At 37.9% G+C, this 20,105-nt stretch overlaps 2 protein-coding genes across 2 annotated transcripts in view; both read left to right on the top strand.

Moving 5' to 3' along the window:
• The first annotated feature begins 31 nt into the window (after positions 1 to 31).
• Positions 32 to 20,105, top strand: part of ESRP2 (epithelial splicing regulatory protein 2) — a 107,525-nt gene continuing 87,451 nt past the window's right edge. Inside the window, exons 1-2 of the mRNA XM_075765842.1 lie at positions 32 to 246; positions 10,430 to 10,514. The gene's annotated coding sequence lies outside the window, so the exon portion shown is untranslated. The remainder of the gene's footprint in view (positions 247 to 10,429; positions 10,515 to 20,105) is intronic.
• Positions 16,223 to 18,831, top strand: LOC104641350 (leukotriene B4 receptor 1). Its single transcript, XM_010309974.2, has one exon. The coding sequence runs from the start codon at positions 16,223 to 16,225 to the stop codon at positions 17,231 to 17,233; it is 1,011 nt and encodes a 336-aa protein (XP_010308276.1). The 3' UTR covers positions 17,234 to 18,831.

The raw sequence follows: 20,105 nt of genomic DNA, 5'->3' as shown, positions 1-20,105 counted from the left end.
AGCCGATTGCGGAAAGCCTCGCTTTCCACAGCAGCCGCAGGCGGGCTGAGCGGCCTCTCAGCGGGCTCCGGCGGCGGGAGCCCGCGTTCCTGTCAGCGGTCCGCCCGCCGCCCCTCAGCCGCAACGAACCCTGCTCGGGGCCCAGCCCAGCAGGATCCTCTGTAAATGTGGCGGGCCTCCCCCTGCCTTTCGGAGGCCGCCGACTGCCGCGGCCCCGGCCCCGCCCGTGTGAGGCAGAGCCGACAGGTAGGGCACCCCGCAGGTCCGGGCGGAGGCCTCTGGGCCCGGCTGGCAGCACGCCCTTACGGAGACGTGCCGCGGGAGGAGTACGTTTGTCTCACAGCGCTACATCTGCAGTTATGTGGCCGTGAAGATTTCTAAAAGTGAAGTAAGGGGAGTTTGCTGCAAATCTTATGCATAAAAATAGGTAGCACGTAAGGTGTGCAGTCAGATTGGTTTAAAGAGAAACACAAATACTTAGCAGAGCTGGGAATTTTAGTATTACACAGTCAAGGGACTGGGCATCCGATATAAAAGCTTGTGGGCACAGCTATACTTCAGGCACCGCCTGACTAATGTGACAGCTAGTTGGTACAGAGTGTCATTGAGGTTGGGCATTTGGTAATACTAAAAAAAATCGTTAGACCTTTGTACATGTAACAAGAACAGGTAGACTTGTAATTACAGTGATTTAAAACCAGAAGGGTTATAAGCCTTTGTGCTTCGGTAATACCAGTTAGTAGGAGTTACGTGCTCAGTTTGAAGTACACGCTCTTTGGTGGGTGGCTGGTCTCGGAGGGGGAAGAAGAAGGATATCCACAAAAGCAGAAACTAAAATGGGGGAAAAAAAGTGGTGCTTGGAGCCAGTGTAATCACATCTCATGATCAGTCAGGATTGTGCTGATGGGCAAGACGAGGTTTCCTTTGTTCACTCATATATCCACTCCTGCTGTGGACACACACTTTCTGAGCCAGGAGTTAGCAATTCATGTGAATCTATTTCTGATAAAGTTACTTTGCAACAAGTGTCTGTCTATACTTGTTGCAGTACAGTGTCTGCTTCACAGCTTCCTACATCCCTCAGTGTGTGTACTAATTTTCAGAAATATTCCTACCTTGAATGGTTAATACACTAGCACGAACAATATCACAAATAGAGACATGGGAGTGAGAGACAAGTGGAAGTAGAAAATAACTTCTCATTGACTTAGTAATTCCTACCAGCTATAAGCACTGTACGATATAAAAGCGAAGCTGGTTTTGCCTCGCTGAATTCAGTATCCAACATTTGTAATTCCTACAGAAAAACATGTCAAAAAGATCTGTGCATGAAGGCAGAATCTGGTCAAACAGATGCACAGCCTGTTGACAGGAGTTTAGAAAAAGTGATGGAGGTGGCTTGGCATTGTCATGGAAGGAGGAGGACACATCTTCCTCCTTCTGAAATAAGACAGGAAGAAAATGCAACAAATTACTCAAGGAAGCTAGGGCTAAGTCTAAATCTAGAGTTGCCTTTTTCAAGGCAGCTGCCACACCTTGTATATTTACAGTGAGTGGGAAGGTGTCAACATCCAACAAACCCAAAGGCCTGTCCCAAAGACAGGTGCTTAGTCACCATGCAAGTGTTGACTCCAAGTAACCTCCTGTTGAAACAAACTACAGGGTGTGCAAGTATGACTGACTGTAAAACTGACTGCAACATTGATCCTGGTGTAGGAATTAAATGTTATAAAATGCAGTGAAAGATCTTATGGAAGGATAAAACAGTATTTAAAGAAAAATTATTTCAGTCACTCACAGTCATTCTCTCATACCCTTGTACTCAAAAGCCGCAAAATGCACGTCCCAATAGTCAGGCCAGGATCGCTTGTGCTATGACACGAGGTTCAAGGAATGACAGCTGTCAAGTCCTCGCTACATCTCTTGGGTTTCCTTGGGTAGCATCAGAGCAGGTTTTGGACAGATTTTCTACGCCTTTTAGGAGTGAGTTATTATGATGTGATTTTTTTTGTCTCAGTCTTTTATTTCATTCTCTAACTTTCAGGCAAGCTCACTGCCTGTAGTCTTTGTTCCCTCCTTTTGAAGTATCTGTCCTTCTTCCTGCTGAGCTAACAGAAAGAGGAATGGCCCGTATGACTTACTGTAAACTTATTGCCATCTATGTGTTACCAGAAGGCAGGTCTTCTGCTGATAAGGCATTTCTGCTGTAGGCCTCAGAGCACAGGCCTTTTGATCTTGATGTAAACATTGCATTTGTCAGCATTCACCAGTTTGAACGCTCTTATTTGTGTCCTTGATTATCACGTGCTATTTTTGTAACCATTGCTTTACTGATTCTACTCATGATATCACACAGGGACATTTCCATACTCAGTTCAAACCAATCTTAATATTTCTTTTATAAATCTCTGTGCTGTTCTGGCAGCTGGTAGTATCTTCACACTTCAACTAAAAACCTTTCCATCTTATTCTTCTCCAAGGAAAGCCTGCTAAGCACATAATTGCTATTCTTCCTGCTCTGCAACCTCAGACTCTTTAGATAACAGTCTTTCAGCTGATGCATCAAGTAGTGTATGTTAGTCATTTCTTTTGTTGTCTCCTTTTGGGAGATCAAGACCATTCACATTCAAAAATGAAGTAAATTAAGCTTTTTGCCTTTGTAAGGTTGTTTAAATGTGCACAGCATATTTGTGTTTTCACACTGAGTGCCTGCTCCTATTGTCACACCAACAAACACAACGAGCCTCGACACACTGAAGAGTCCCTTAGCATTGCTTTACAGTTGATGATACCCTGCTATTACGAGTCAGTGTAACTATTTCTAAGTGCTGTTTTGTTAGAAAGGCAATCCAGGTCTTTCTTCACAAAGAATGACTTGATAGCAGGGCATTTGTAGATTAACAGCAATTCAGGAACATCACCGTGTACAGGCACACAACAGAATTCTACTAGTCATCATCCATGGCGAATTCAAGAAATAACAGAACCAACTACAAGTCTGAACTGCTAGTGAAATGCTAGTGAGCTTATATTATATGAAATACATGCTATATACTGCTTCCTTCACATATTTTGTATCCAGAGCTGGCTAGAAATAAAAAAGGAAGTTGTTACAGTTGAAACTGCTGATAAAAGTAGTATTGAACCTTTTTCACTTACATATGAGGTGAAAAAAGTCATTACCAATACTCCAGAGGCCAGTTTGTTACCACTGTAGAGAATTTTTATCTGCATAATCAGTCTTCTAAGAAAATATTTTTTTTAAAAAAAAGACCAGAAATAAACTATATTAAACACCAGAAACTACAATATCAGTAGCATTATCTTTGTTTAAGACTTCTTGAGGGCTTGCGCTGGCAACTTGACAAAAACTGGATTGGATATGAATTTGTACACTGGTTATTTGAAAGAAACAATCCTTTCCACAAACCTAATATTTGCTTGAACATCTTTCATTTGATTGAACAGAATTCTGTTTGCTTCTTATCCTTGCCGTTTCAGTAGTGTTTGTATTGGCTCAAATACCCCCAAACATAGACACACTAGTAGAAAACCAGCAAGTTTCAAAGAAAGATGTGAAGACAACCAAAGCGTTGGCACAGATCTACACTGTAGGCAGAAGCTCATGTCAGCATTTTCCCTGTGTTAATGTGTTTCATTCAGGAATTTACCAAGTTCAGAATATGTTAACGCAATCATCATCAGGCATATCTTTCAGGAACACGCTATTAACAAATTGTCCCTGAGACCCAGAATCCAGCCTTAATGAAAATGAGAATGGTGAAATACAGACACTTGCAGAAGCTACTTAGAGAAGAAAGAAGGTAAAAGATTTAGTAAGATGGTTATTATCACATATACAAAAAAATAATATTTGGGTCACTTTGCAGTGATTTGCTTTAATCATCTTTCTTGGTACTGAGTGTGTAGACAGCATATGCTCTCCATTTCATTTTTTCCTGCAGATGTTAGTGTGACATCTCTTCTTGAATTGCCAAAAATGCTCTCTGTTTTTGGAAAATAGAATACAGATCTGTGATATTTCTTTTCTTCCAACCCCCAAACATCACAGACTAGCCCAAGTATTCAGCTTTAAATAAGATCATACGCACGATTTTGAACTCGGCCCAAGGCTGGGAAGGAACCAACTGGTGAGAAGTCAGGCCTACATAGAAACCTACATAAGCCAGTGCATTGATAAAAACTAACATATACAGAGGTATAAGGAACTTAGGAAGATTAGAGTGATACATTTTGTTTTAATTTGCCACAAGTAGTCCAAGTCCATAAAGTTCACATTCAGAACAGCACACTTGTTCAGTTTTAAGCTTCATTAGAGAATACACTTTTTTTAAGAGAAGCTGGGAATTTTTCCCCCCCTAATAATTCTTCTGTCTGTACCTCAAAGATTTCCAGCGCTCCTTGACACAACAGATTTACCCCTCTAAGTTTTCCTACATTAGTAGGAATCCTCGCCATTGTTTGAACATGACTTTATTATGAAGAAACAGCACTAAAAATCATACAACACCGATGTGATCTTTCTTCACTGTCTACGGATCAAGATAATTTTTTAGGGTTTTTTAAACAAACATAAGCCCTTAAAACTCAACTCAGGAGACAAAAAGCAAGTTTCATTTCTTCGTTCTCAAGAATGGTTTGAGGCCCAGTTGAGTCAGTCATACCTGTACAATGTATTTTGGTTTTAGTACAGTTGTGACTGACCTGTAATAACAGTTACATGTTGCAGCTGACCTGAAAGGTGGCCAGTCATAAACACGTACTTTTCTGAAGAGCTGAGTGTGCATTGGAAGGAGGCTTTTTTTTTTTTTTTTAATAGCAACACTGGGTTATGTAATAATATTTCTTTAGAGTAAAACTTTAAATATAGTCGATTCCATAAATATATCAGACATTCAGTTCAATTTATAGCCCGGTTTTGTTAAATTAGCTAGAGGACGGTTCCACTTCTGGACTGATTTCTTACCTTTAGCAAAAAAAAAATATTTTTTTTAACCCACTGTTGGGCAGGTTAGCAGACTTCTTAGAAAGTGACTGCACTTGTCCAGCTGTACTTGCCTATAAAGGCAGTAGCATAGTCCCACAACACAGTCAGACATGCATTTGAACCAGGGCTGCAAAGATACTTTCCCTTCTCCCTGCTTCCTCAGCACTTCACATTCACTGCCATATTGTTCCCCATGCTGTTGCTCCCTACTATTAAGACTTGAAATCGGTTCCTCAGTCTCCTTCTGGTTGAATTGGGTTACAGTGCAGAACAGGGCCAGAAAGAAGGGAAGAGGGCAATTGGATAGTGGGAGTACAGAAGTGCAGGCTTGCATGAATATCAAGCTAGATCAGAGCCTAGCCATTTGCCAAGGTAGGATATCCACAATTAGTAGATCCTGTCACTGTCATCTCTCCTATCTTCAAACCTTTAATTTGTGTAATAGAGATCCTATTACTCTTCTAGCTCACGTTTTGCTAAAGCAAATCAATTTGTCCTTGTAAACCATCCACGTAATAGAGCTTCATAGTAAATTGTGAGGATCTAATTAACAAGCTGGATTGCAGAATTCATGCTTAGTCAAAGAGAATTTTGTTAGAATCTGGGAGTGAGAAATTCTTAGCAAGAATGCTGGGACTTAAGGTACTGAGAGTTTTACTTAAGACTTACTCAGAGTTCGTTTCCTGTTTGCTAGGCAAAATATGGAATTAAAAATAATAATAAAAGGCAGCACAGGGAGATGGAAAGGGGAAATGCAATTTTGTGTAGAATGATTATGCGAGGAAAGGAGTTGAAAATATAATCTATGTTGTGATGAAAACCAAGTAGGTTGAACCCTCAGGGACAGCTTAGGTCTTGCACAAGTTCCCATAAATTACAACAACTTCCCAGCAGGTTGCGTGAGTGGTAGAACTGGACGTATTTTGCTGTGCAGAGAAACTGCGCCTTCTGAGGTTGAAAGCTAGCAAGGTAGTTTTGATCTGCATGCAAGATACTTTTCAGGTGAAGAGAAGATTCAGAGAAAAAGCAGAATTCAGCATGCTGTTTTTTGTAAGGCTGACATGTCTTCCAAGACTGTTAAGAGTAGCTAGGGCACAGTGACATACAGAATAACATTCTTTGACGTGACATATATGTCACAGAAAGCAAAAGAGATCTTGTTTGTCATGTGGCATGAGTCAAACAGCAGCAATTCAGGATTCTAGCCCACATATAATGAAAAGGCAAGGGGATCACTATTCTTCTGTTTAATAACAATTTCATCCACTGTCACACCTTTTTTGGTATCCCAGTTCAGCAGGGTGTCAGGGAAGTTGCTGAGAAATACTCCAGGGCTTAGGAAATCTGGTAGCTCAAAGTTACTTCTAAAAAGACACAACACTGCTACTACTAGGTCCAACTGATTACTGACAAAAGTGAATCTATTTCTGGAAACACAAGTGTATCCAGAAGAACTGAAACTGATGTCAGTCATTTAGTAATTTATTGAGGGGAACATGGGTCTTTAGTGTCATTAAGGTTTCATTCACTCACTTTCAGTGCTAAATTGGATATTAGGAAAAGGTACTTCACCGAGAGGGTGGTTAGGCACTGGAACAGGCTCCCCAGGAAAGTGGTTGCAGCACGGAGCTTGACTGAGTTCAGGAAGCATCTGGATAATGCTCTCAGTCATATGCTCTGATTTGGCTGGTCCTGTGCGGAGCCAGGAGTTGGACTCGATGATCCTTATGGGTCCCTTCCAACTCAGGATATCCTATGATCCTATAAATTGTTCAAAACACTGAAGGATGGAAAAACATCTGACTCTGATCACATTTGTTGAGAGACTTCACTTGAACCTGTAAGAAACAATCTGAGAGTTCCTCTTTAATGGGTGCATTAAAAAATTAACCGATGAGAGTTTAACTGAGTTTAAGGGATATGTAAAGATTATTTTTTTCTTCAGTTTATAATTATGGCTCTTTGGATCTGAAACACGTATGTAATCCCACTAAAAGATGCATCTAGAAAGCAGTCATCTTAGATGTGGAGGTGTAACATACATAGGCCACCCACTTATTTTCTATCCTTTAAATCCAGGTTATCACATTAAAAACTAGGTGTGAGTTGGAAAGCTGACTGCAGTTAAGAACCAAGTAAGACAGACCCAAATTTTACCAAGGAGATCAATAGCCTACAAACGCACCTAAATTGTGCACAGACTCTTACTATCCCATCCCTTGGGCATGTTAAGTTAAAAATCATTGCTTGATGATTCCTGTAAGGACATAGTTCCTTTCTAGGCTGAGGAACAGAGGCAGTTGGGAATGGTTAATCATGGGAAAATGGTTTAATCAGCAGCATCATGAGTAGCATTGTGTCAGGTGGTGTCAGCCATGTTAGTGCAAAAATATAATTATAGGAAAATTAAGGTTGGAAGGGACTTTTGAAGGTCATAATGCTAATCCTTTTGTTCAAATCATAGCTAGGATCAAACTTAGATCAGGACAGTTATTCTGATAGTTCTATTGGGCAAATAGTGCAAGGAGAATATAAAATGACAATTCTAATAAAATTGCACCATGTCATTTAGCCCATTTCTGGGATTAACACTGACTGAAGGGCATTTTGAACAAGGGGCAGTGAACTAACCTGCCACGTTTAATACTTCAAAAATGGTATTTTAGAGATATTTGTGCATTTGTTAGAAAGGGGAAGCTTGCCAAAAACTGGACACAGTACTTTGAGAAAATAGATTTAGTGAAACTACTTTTCTAAAATTTAATATGCTATAAACAGCTTGAGATGCTTTAAATATTGCTACCATGCTACATTGCCAATGTTACTAGAATAACACACTCCACAGTGTCTTCATGGTACAGTGAAAATCATTTGGCTATCAGTGTTTGGCAGCTGGAAGTGAAGCTCCTCAGATTACAAGATGAAGAAGTGGTATAAAATAAGTACTGCTATCATGTGACATAAAACCAAATTTTCTGCTGAAAGCAAGAAATATATGAGCTTTCATGTGGCAGATAAATTGGTCTCATGATTTCCTGTTAAAGAATATACCATTATGAGCTAATTTCAACTCTTTTGCTTGGACCTGACCCTAACATAAATTGTGAAAACAGTTTTGCTGTGTTTGTGGGCTGCAAAGATACCTTGATTAGCTGGAGAAAAAAATTCTCTCAAAGATTCTATCTTACTCTATTTTATTAGATATTTCCTCATTTTGGGAAGCTGCTAGACAGTACTGACTTTTTCTGTTGTGCTTACAGAGGATGACTGTTCTTAGATAACATAGAAAGACTGACAGTTTCCAAAATTTAAGTTCTGTTTAAATGTCTGATTTTATATGCTTTAGAGTTGTTGTCTTGATATCTGTATAACCTTCTGTAGAAGACAGTATTACATGATGATAAAAAATAACCTAGCAAACCTCCTAAACTATAGACTCAACCTAACATTGTTCAAAACCTGAATCGGAGAACTAGAACTTGGGTAAAGTTTCTGACTGGATCTGTGATTTGTCATGAGGGGGACCCCTAATAATTTGATCAACTGATCCTCAGCAGCAGTGTCTAGCAAGAGCCCTAGCCCTGTGTTCCCTACTATGCAGTCTGTTTTCCACTCGGTAACAGACCTCAAAATGTGCCAAAACCCAGCACTCTGTATCAGGATATATTGCACATAACAAACATTTTGCTATACCAGCATGAAGTACATCCAGCTAATACAAGGCAGCAGAGCTAGAGCAATAGTTTGAGTAATATTGTGGTCAAATACCACACAACTTGGTTAACACATAGCAACAGGAAAACAGTAATCGTGAAAAAAGTAGTCATACATTTGCTGTGTAGGGGAAGAACAGATATTAAAGAGATACCATTCGATACCATTGAGGACTAAATGCTTCCCACAGAGATAGATAGAACAAGACACAAAGCTACCAAGAAAAAATAACACACAATTAAAACTGCCTTTCATACAGTAACAAATAGTGGGATATTTAAATGATACTCGACTTGTAATGGTTTAAGCACAAATAGGACACACAGCAAATGGAGATACAAAGCTCTACCAGACAGAGGACAGCCTGTGGTTTAAGGATTACAAGGTAATTGCATCACATGAGGATTTCTATGATTATGGAGCATCTGGAGTAAATGAAGGAAGAATGACACAGTGACCTTTAGAACAGAGTCTTCTAAATGCTAGAACACAGACTGGCATTGAGGAAAAAAGCTAATTATTATTTGTGTGGTTTGCATGTAAACTAAACCAACCCCTAATTTAAAAAAAAAAAAGGACTTTTTTGACAGTAGTTTAAGTACAGCCAAGCTATCCTCCTTGTTACACTGTAGCAGAGTGAACCACTTGAGATGAGGGATCTTAGACCTCCATGTAACTTGGTTTCTTTCATTCTCCTTGTGCAGCACACTGCAGTTTAACTGAACTCTCGAACTTCAGAACTAGTTCCTCTAGTTCTGTTCCTCTGTTTCAAAAAGAATATAGAAGAACTGAATGGAGAAAGGCAACTGGGATGATGAAAAGCATGGAATGGTTTCAATATAGGGATTGATCATGCATGCAAGTACTCTTCAGTCTGGAAATGAGAAATGACTGGCAGATGTAGGGTTTAATCAAATAAGGACTATAGAAGGGATGAACAGGGATCAACTATTCACTGTTTCTTCCGACATATGAACTGTGGGGAGCCAGGTGAAGCTAACAGGAAACCAGCAAACAATGGCAGTTCTTCACACAGCATGTATCAAAACTGCAGTGCTGTAAGTTTACACAACTTCAAGGCTAGACTTAAGGAATTCTACAGAGTAAATGTCCGCAAAGCTTTATTATATACACAGAAACCATACTTGTCTCAGGAAACTCCTCAGCTGTAATTGGCTGAACACCAGATAATATGTGGGGCTAGTCACACATGGCTTGTTCTTATGTTCTTCCCTAGGCACCTGTTTTTGGGTGCCATCAGAGACAAGATACTGGGCTAAAAGGACTTTTTGGTCTGACTCAACACTGGAACATAAGAAATAAGAATGCCTAAACCCATATCATGTTATTAGGCTCAAGAGAAGCCTAATGTAAGAATAATACGAGACCGAATGTCTTTAGAGTCCATTAGCCTTACATTCTAGTAAAATCCATAAATAATTAGATTTTTAACTAAGAAAATGGTGCTAGCATTTTCTGCCAGTGAAAACACTTGCTTCTTTTAGTGGAGAAGTTATCATTACTTACAGCCATTTCTAATATTAAATAATTCTACAGAAGCAATGGATTGCATTACAGAATGATAGAAAATTACCTGTGCCTGAAGATTGCATATCTTACACTTTTTCCATACAATATATTATACGTGTGTTTAGTAAATAGCTGTCTGTGGCATCTCAGAATCAATCCTGACTGCTTTTATTTCAGATGAAGTATGCTTGGAGAAGATCATTCTGAAGAGCAACATGGTACAACATGCTAGCTTCTCTACCTATGTAGAACAACATACCAGGTATGCTAATTACTACGTGACTGAGAGCGTAAGTGTTCCTCTACAAGTTTCTTTAGCTAACACACCTATGGTGGCTGCTACAGAGCAGGAGAAAATACTTGTACTCCTCAAAATTAGTACAATCTTTCTACTTTCAGTGTAGTTAATCAGCCTCCTGATGTAAGACCACAAAACCAAGACTTCATGTCACACTAGGGCATGAGCTAATGGCTCAGTAGTTGTGTATTAAAGGCATTAAATAAGACTCAGAAGCTGCTCAAATCTGCTGAGCAGGATTGTTTCACTACATGAGAGATTGCAGTTTGATCTGCTTTTCAAAGAGACTATAAGAACACACTAATGGAAACTGCGCTGAAGGAAAAATTGTTAGTATCATTGCCAAACTTTCCAAACTTTGTTACTTTAGAGGCACAGAAAATTACATCAGATTCCAAGTTATATTTGTTGCACAGGGAGCTGCCCTTATGGTATTAGTTACAGTAGAATGTAACATTGGAAATGGACATGTATCAAAACAGAACTAAGAGATCTAGAAATATGAGTATTTAGAAAAGAACATGATCTGCAAGACAGAAAAGACATTGTGGGTTTTTTTCTATAAAGTTATCAGTAAATTAGAAACCATATTGAAATTTAAGAGACAATTATCTGTCTAATCTTCTTATGCAAAAGAATGAATTCTACGGGTCTCAGCCTCGCATGCCATGCACCACGAGAAAGGCTACAACTCCATGGCCCGCATGTCACCAAAAAACCAATAGATTGTCTCCAGTGCCACCCTGTGTTGAAAATATCTAACTACATGGACAGATCCTTTTACATTAGAGTATGCTATAGGAAATAATGCATATCTGGTTTACATGCAGAACAACAGCTACCATCTGTTACTGCAGCACATGCACAGCAAAGTATGGATTTGGGGTTTTTTTTCATCACAGCTCCTCCACTAAGAGATATACTGCTTAAGGCTTTCTTTCATTACACTGCTGAATAACAAAACGAGACTTGATCCTATAGTAATATAAAATTTACATGCAATCCCAGCAAACGAAGTAGGAATGGCAGTAGGTTTAGCTAAATAATAAAGAAAAATCGAGTAACTTTTGGCAGCAAATCAAGCAGCATTTGTCATTAGTAATTTATTACTCAAAAAGAAGAGTATGTAAACAATGTATTTGATTTACCCAGTAGCAATTGTGGTACCAGATATGCTTGTGCAGGTAAGGATTTTGATTAGCAACAGTTTGTGTACATACAAATAGCAACTTAGTGATAGCTGATTTAGACCAGGCCAAAGTCTCACCTTAAATTGTGACAAATCTATACATTTGCTGTTTAAAAGCTTGTACTATGAATAACAGGAAAGTAAAACTATATACATTCATAATAATGTTGAGAAAGATATGTTTAGGTTTTTCCATAATCTGCATAATTGTTATTCATATTCCTGCTTATAGTCAGAATTATAAATATAGTTCTCCACTATCTTAATTAGCACCTCTACTCTCATGAACCTGGTATGTCTGGTTGTACAGGGAAAATATTTCACCATATGCTTGAATAGTTTCACAGCTGCTGGAGATGCGTTCTGATTGTCTGTGATCATTCTGTAAGGGTAAGAAAGGTACCAACATGTAAGCACATATTGATGCACGTACAACAGGTGCCTTGTAAGCACTCCTCCTATCACAAGTTCTAAAGCAGTTTTCCCTGAACGTAACAAACAGGAAATCTTTTTTCTGGCCAGTTGTGTAAAACTATCATTTAGTACTGAGCTAGGTAAGGGATATAATTTTGTAATATTGTTAGAAGACTGATTAACAACAATGCACATGGCACATAATCTTTCAAACTTTCTATTTATAGTGCAAGGTACACATCTTTTACTACATTCTGGAATTGATCCCAGGATAGCTCTTCAGTAAGTTATTTTCCCTGGTGACAAAGCAGCACTGAGAGTGTTCTCATTTGTACTTGCTACCTCATGGGCTGTTGTCACAAACAGTGTTTGCAAGAACTTAGAAGTGTCTGGTACATGTCTTTTCCTACACTGCACTTTCCTTTGCAGTAGTTGCAGAGCAGAGACGTTATTAGCTGCTGCACACTACCATGAGATCCCATCAATATAGGACAGCCTCCTGTAATCAAGAAAGCAACATTTAGATCAGCTGTGAACTAGCCTGTAATTCTCTGATCAAGGCAAAGTGTGCCATTTTCACACTGCCATTAATAGCACCATTGAACTGAGTTTGTTGTAAGACAGTTACACCAATTCTGAAAATACTATCTTGTTTCAAGGCTGAAGAACTAAGGGCTTTAGATTGGTAATTCTCTCCCTTCAGCATTAGCAGGCAAACAAGCTTACTAATATCAGTTTCCAGCATCTCAGCACATACGTGATACTTGGCAATCGTTATTCTACAATCACTAGGCAAACATCCAGGGAAAACTTCTGAAGTAAAAAGTTAGAGAGGATTTAAAAAGTCTTTTTGGTGCAGCTATTCATACAAGTTACAAAATACAGATTTCCCATGCATCAGCTACTCTGTAAATTGTTACAGGCATGCTCGTACTGCATGGAGGGGTGGATGCACTTTGAGCAGAAGCTGTTAGCCAAAAGACTCAGTATCTTGTAATGAAATCCTGAGTCTCAGAATAACCGTGCAAAAGCTGGAAATATCAGTTATAATTTACATTTAGTGGTTCAAACACAGCTGTTTGAAAACGCTCAGTGGTAGTCTAAGTTACAGACCATCTACCAGAGGGAAGCATGTGCATGAAGAAAAATAAATAATTTGAAGGATGAATGGAACACCCCCCTAATATTTAAGGCAAAGCAAATTCTTTTCAAAGTGTTTCTTAGCAGTAGCACAGAATTCTTGAGCTTAGGAAGTTTTCAGAAGTTGTTTGTCAATCTAAAGGTGACAGACTTAAAGTTAATTACTGAATTGTTGCACTACATATAATATACATGCACACAAAAACTTCATAGGTTTAGACTTTTTTCTTTAACACAGAAACACAGCCTAATTTCACTGCTGTTAACAGACTTAGACCAGAGCTTATGAGGTCTGAAGTCCAACTGCATGTTCATAGATTAAAAGCCCCACCCATATTTGGTCACTAGAATAAGACACTGAGTTGTTTAGCTACTGTTGTGTTTAGTGTATTATTGAACATATTATACTGCTCCCTTTGTTAATGGAAATACTTGTTACATTTCCCATAAAGTTTGTGTACTAGTAGTGCAAATTTGACAAATAACTGTCAGACACTTTTAGAGAATATTAAAGACAGTTTACAAACAGTCTGAAGTTTTCATAGTAATCCAATGGTCACAGAGCTCTTCAGAAACATGCTCCCTAGCTAATGCTAACTCTAATGTCTGTGATATTAAGTCTAATAGCCTGTCTTCAGAGTCTTACTCAAGGAAGTCTTAACATTTCAACACCTGCCTGGGATCTTTTTTGAAATAGAAATCCCCCACTGTTGCTGCAATTATGAGATTAATTTTTTTTCTTGTTTAAGTGAAAGCTAAAGGCAGAGGCCATGTGGCAAGCAAACTTGAAGTGCAGAAATATGTTTCTGAAAAATGTAAGTACAGATGCTTCAGAAGTTCAACCAGATCCATACACTACTGGATCAGAACTATACTAATACCAATACTAATCAATAGTTGTACAGACAACTGCTCTTTGCCACCAAAAGTAAAGTTTTAAGGAAGAAAATCTTACAGATATGTCACCCAATGCTACAGGGACATGCAGGTTCTTTTAGGGGTCCTTGGTAGAATGAGGACTGGCTGCAGGGTTGTAGTTACAATTAGAGCTTTATTATAACATCAAAATTCTAATTAGCAGCATAGATTATTGTTATCTGCAAATTCTGCAATAATTTTTAGCAATTATCATAGCTTTCAGTTAAGCAGAATTTCTAGTAATCAGTATAGCTTTCTTACTATCTAGAGCCTTTAGTTACCAAGGCTTTTAGTCACCTGAGCCCTCTGCAGATTAGGTCAAATGCTTAATAATTAGCATGTGATGCAATAATCATAATCTAGATTCAGACTTTACCTAAAAGAACCTGCCTGTCCCTGTAGCATTGAGTGACAAGAGATACTGGGCATCTCTCCTTGGATTTTTTAATTTTTTTTTTTTCAATAAATAAAAATCTGCAATTTAGTCCAATCTAGATATGCTACTGGCAATAAAGCCCTTCTAAAATTACGTCTGGAGAAATAATGATGTGTATAAAGGTGATTTCATTAGAACAAGAGACATTGCCCAGGACTTCCTTTCATTAGTGGATTTTTACAAGTGGTTTTCAGAAAATCCCTTTAGAATACAAGCAACTGATTTGGGTTTTCCCCCTACCCAATCTGTATTAAACGTAGTTAAAAATAAAAGGAACTGGAATCATGTATCTGATTAAATCCAAATTTCTAATCTTTTTATACAAATAATATTTTGAACATATAATACTTGACTTCAGTGGAGTTATTCTGGATTTGCTTTTGATCTCATTATACTCTTACAAAATCGAAACCAACTAAGCTGATTTGGGGGTGGTGGTGGTGCTGCAATCCTTTTTCCATGGTGAAAGATACTTTTCAACTTAGTATTAGGTACTACATTTGCCAGGTTTGTAAAATTCTACCTCGACATTTAGGTAAATAATCTGTATCAGTCTTAAGAGAAAGAGCTATGCACAACTCTTTTTCTGTGCATTTTTAATAGAAAATACCCTTCCAGTTTCACTTCTGTGGCTCAAACATTTCTGTTGGTGCTGCTGTTTTAGTTCCTCTAACTTTTTCAGAAGTAGACTTCAAAAAATGTTTTGACATCAGGGTAACAAAATATTTTCATATTCATTGGCCAGACACTGAATAACTTAGGATTCATGCAGGATTTGAGTACTGCATTGACTACCAAGTTTTCTAGGAGATAAAGTCATAGCCCATTGTTGGCACAGCAGGAGGACAATATATTTTCTGACACAGAGCATTTCCTCCTATAACCCTATATCCAGACTATTCTGATGGTTATTGTTTGGCTAAAGGACTGCAATTTCCCAGAGCATTAGAAATACAACTCCCACACAGCATATTTCTAAAGCACAATCAGCTTCCCCACTGAATTAAAAAAAAGATGACATGAAGGCAGTAAGCACAATAATTTTCTATGCTTTGGAATGCAATTTCTTATCAAACATATAATGTACATTTATGGTTTATCTGCCAGCCCTCTTTTTTGGCTTTTATAAAATAAAGTGTTGAGTTATTCATACAAACAAGAGTAGAATAGCATAAAGAGGGTTTCTTTCTCCTCATAGCTGTTGATTAGATCAGTAACTTTAAAAAGTAGCAAGCTTCTTTAAACAGGGACACTTTTGAAAGACTACCACCATGCTTTAAAATCTGCTGAAGTATGATGGATGGGTAACTGAAAACAAAGTCAGGTGCTACACTGTATTTTTATTTTTGCTTTGTATGCAAAATTGCACACTGTCTTCCTAAACAAGAGGAACTGCCATATGTGGTCAGACATTTGTAAGAGCGAGCATTAGGATGTGAGCTCATATGCCATATTAGTCCACAGAACATCAGTTAGAGAGCTTTCTCTTGAGTAGTTCACTAACACATTCAGAAAAAAGCAGAGCACAAAGCACCGAGGATATTGGCAACTGAGAAGAACTGAAGAATTTCTAGAATGAGTCAAGCTGAGGAAAGCAGTATCCACTCAACGTGGAATATTGTGAGGTCAGTAGTCTGCATAATACTGAGCTTCTCATTTATTATTGGGACCCCTGGAAATTGCATTGTCATCTGGACTGTTTGCACAAAAATGAAGCAAGTATCTCCTTCAGTCCTGCTGATCTTGAACCTGGCCATTGCAGATGTTCTTGTACTGATTACTTTACCAATTTGGATTTACTCCTTTGCTGACTCATGGGTTTTTGGAGTCATCTTCTGCAAAATACTGGTTTTCATTATTTACTGCAGCATGTATGCTAGTATATTTCTAATTACAGCATTGAGCTTGGAGCGGTTAATGTCTGTGTTTTACCCTTTCACAATTCAAAGATACAAAACAAAAGAAAAGATTTCTTTAATCATATTCCTCATTTGGTTCCTGTCTATTACTTTCGGCATTTCTGTCATTCCATTTCAAGAGACAGAAAAAATGAACGGTAGACTACTATGTACATGTCGCAACTACTCATCTGCTGGACAGAAAGTGTCGTATCTTTTGCTGGAGACCCTTGCAGGTTTTGTCATCCCATTTTTAATTATTTGCACTTGTTACATGTGTGTTGCAAGAAGAATAAGCAGAATGACTTACCAATCTAAGCAGCGATCGGAACGGCTCATTGCCAGTATTGTGGTGGCATTCATTTTATGCTGGTTTCCTCATCATCTCTTTAACATCCTAGATATTATTTCAATTGAGACAGAGCGCTCTAACAAGGAATTGTCTTTGGCACTGGGTGAAATTGTAGACAGAGGAGTTTACATCTCTGGAGCACTTGTATTCATCAGTAGCTGCATTAACCCTCTACTTTATGCTTTTGCTGCACGAAGATTTCAGAATCACCTGAGATTTGCCAAGATATCAAAGCTGTTTGAACAGATGAGCCAGACTGTAACAGAAGAAGACAAGAAAAAAAGTTTGGTTGTAACCAAACAAGAAGATACTTTATTAAGCACAGAAAATCTCTAATGAGGAACATAGACTTAATGAATAATGTGAGTCTGTGTCATTCCTTCAGAAGTCCTTTCTCCTCATATTTTGTTTCATTTACTAAGCAGTCCAGGTAAAGCTAGAGACAAGTAAAAGTTGTTAGGGTTTGTTTTGTCTGTTATAAAAGACTTGGCATTGGCAACTAGTGTCCACATCACAAAATTAGCACTATTTCACAGGTGCTGAGAACCTCAGCAAGGTGGCTAGAAGCTCAAAGGCTAAGGAATACAGCATTTTTACTTGCCATTAAAATGATTTGTGATTTCTAGAAATCTGTGCAGAAAACAGAAAAGGGCCGTATGTGGAAAACAAACTTTAAAAGTTTAAAACTAAGTTTTCCTTCAGAAAAAATTGTTACATGCTCAAAAATCTTTATAACCTAAAGTTTTAAGAGAACATACTTAAATTCTTGGTATGGGTATGAAGGGTTTTAATGTATATTAGTGACACAAAACTCTTTTGGGTAGGTGGAAAATATAAAGCTATTTTTATTCATTGCTTTAATTAGGTTTGAAAGTAATAAGGGTTGTTTACACAGTCAAGCTCATTTACTGAATTATCTTGTGTTAATAGGTAATTTAATGAGTAAAATGTGAAATGTGACATGCCTCCAGAAAAAAAAAAACAGGAGGTACAAGAATTCTGTGTTCTATGGCAAACAGTTACAAACTTCATGCTATATTTGATGTCAAACAGATTGCATACTTCAGTGGCACATAAACTACTCATGTATTAAATAAATATATTATGAGTATCTCCAAAAATTTTGATTCAGTTAAGCTTCCAAGATTTCTTTGTTATGGAGGAATTGGATCAGACTCTGGTAGGAAGGAAGGAGAGATCCTTGATATATTTTTTATGTGTAAGAAAATTATGGTAGCAGTACAAAGTGTCTAATATAATAATTTCACATTGCAAATAAAAGCATTATTTTTTCTCTCTTGTAGAATAGAGTGGGTTTTGCCTTAAGAACCCAATAAATTTAGTGCTTACAAGGACCTCATTTTAGTTTTATGAATATGTGCAAACTTACCATGGAAAAATTGCATGGCATCAAGTGTTTGCTTTTGAAGGTTTTTTTAATTTCAATTATGCCTAACTTTGTTTACTCTCGCTTATTTTTAAGTCAATGGTTTGTAATAAGATCAATATAACTACTGATTACTAAGAAACATATTGTAATTTCTTGTACATTGTTCTGGACAGCTGCTAAATAGCTATGTTACTTATCTTTACGAAGAAATTACAAATACTAACCAGAACTTAATTTTCAAAATCTGATTGTGTAACAACCAATGATGTTTGAGTTGCATTAATTTAGCTTATAAACTGAAATAAATACAGGGAAGTAAAATTTTAACTGTTAGAAGAATATTTGTCTAAAATTGGGATATGTGTTTGTTATTCCTCCTTGTTATGAAAATGTCATTTTTTCTTCTCAATAGGAGAAAAGGCCACACCAGACAGCTTTCTATCAACAGGACTCCTTCACTGAAATTAAAGCAAATAAAACTTTAGCAAGACCTTGTTTGCAGCAGTGAATAAGCAGATGAAATACTTTAGATTTTACCCCATCTACCTACCTTTTTCACCCCACTAATGGCTCTTTCATTGCTATTAGTATATTCAATATAGCAATGTAGCATTATCTCACAATAAAAGCAGCAACTTTAGTTATCTACTGCATAAAAAAGTGAAGCTATATTTCCCAATATGTTCTTGAGATAGGACTCACTCACAATTCAACAACACAACATATGAAAAGATAAGCACATGAGCACTGCAACTGGAGTTCTAGGCCACAAGGAGTCAAGCATTTCACAACTCACAGGTTGGGGAAAGACTCAGACAAACTTTAGTACCAACTACCAGAAGGGAGTTTTCCTTTCTATCAATCTGTGCCCTGTATCTAGCTATAATCAACCTTCTTATGAGGAATTGGATTAAATCCTAACCATCTGTGTATCTCATCTGTCTCATGAAGGAAGCAATCTTTGTTTGCACTATTTGCTATTCAGCAAGCCTTTTGGGAGCCTTAACTGCATGTTAAGTGCCTTATGCTCAGATACACCTAACCCAGGACAGACTGTAAGGGGATCAGTGGCCAGATATATATCTGTGCAATACTACATACTGCAGTGGTGTTTGGGGTTCGTTTGGTTTTTTAAAATCAATGGGTGAGGAATGGTGAGTCAGACCTTTTTTCTTTTTATCCTGTCACTCAGACAAGTGAACTTGGCTGCTCAGGCTGCATCCTGCCCAGCATCCAAGAACCTTAAGAAGGGAACTAGTAACATTCACAGATCAGTAAATACATTCTAGGGAATAACAAATTGGTTAGTTAAGGCAATTTTAAATTGAAAGCTACTACCCTGAGAATTCATAATCATTTACTACCAGATGCTGCTCTTCCACTGAAGTTATAGTACTTAGCATAGAGACCTAAACTAAGTTAGCTAAACAATAAGATCCTTTCTTATGGTCAGCAGGCCAAAAAGCAGCACATCAGCTATATTCTACTTCTGTGCTTTGACAGTAGGTAGCGTGAATCTTCTGCATCAATAGTCAGTTCTCACATTTTTTTTCCCCACTACTTTTTACTCTCAGCTGCAGTGCTGAAGTACTTTAAAACATGTTGTCTATCAAGGAGCTAGAACCATCCTCTTCTGTTCATATTTATGGCCTTGGACAGCTGCCTCCAGTAGTCAGTCATCTTTAACAACTATATTTCTTTTGAAGGCTGTTTGAGGAGTGGTAAAAGATGCTAAAACAGCAACCTTAACTAATTTTACCTTTCTACAGAGCAAATAGAGTTAATTCTTGCAAATACTAGTATGCACAGATAGAAACC

The sequence above is a fragment of the Balearica regulorum genome, chromosome 13, assembly GCF_011004875.1.
Source record: "Balearica regulorum gibbericeps isolate bBalReg1 chromosome 13, bBalReg1.pri, whole genome shotgun sequence".
Classification (NCBI taxonomy): domain Eukaryota; kingdom Metazoa; phylum Chordata; class Aves; order Gruiformes; family Gruidae; genus Balearica; species Balearica regulorum.
The sequence above is the reverse complement of the archived record's forward strand: the minus strand, read 5'-3'. Positions and strand labels throughout refer to the sequence as shown.

Excerpts from the sequence above, each read along its gene's own strand:
- LOC104641350 (XM_010309974.2), top strand. The coding sequence starts at position 16,223 with ATGAGTCAAGCTGAGGAAAGCAGTATCCACTCAACGTGGAATATTGTG.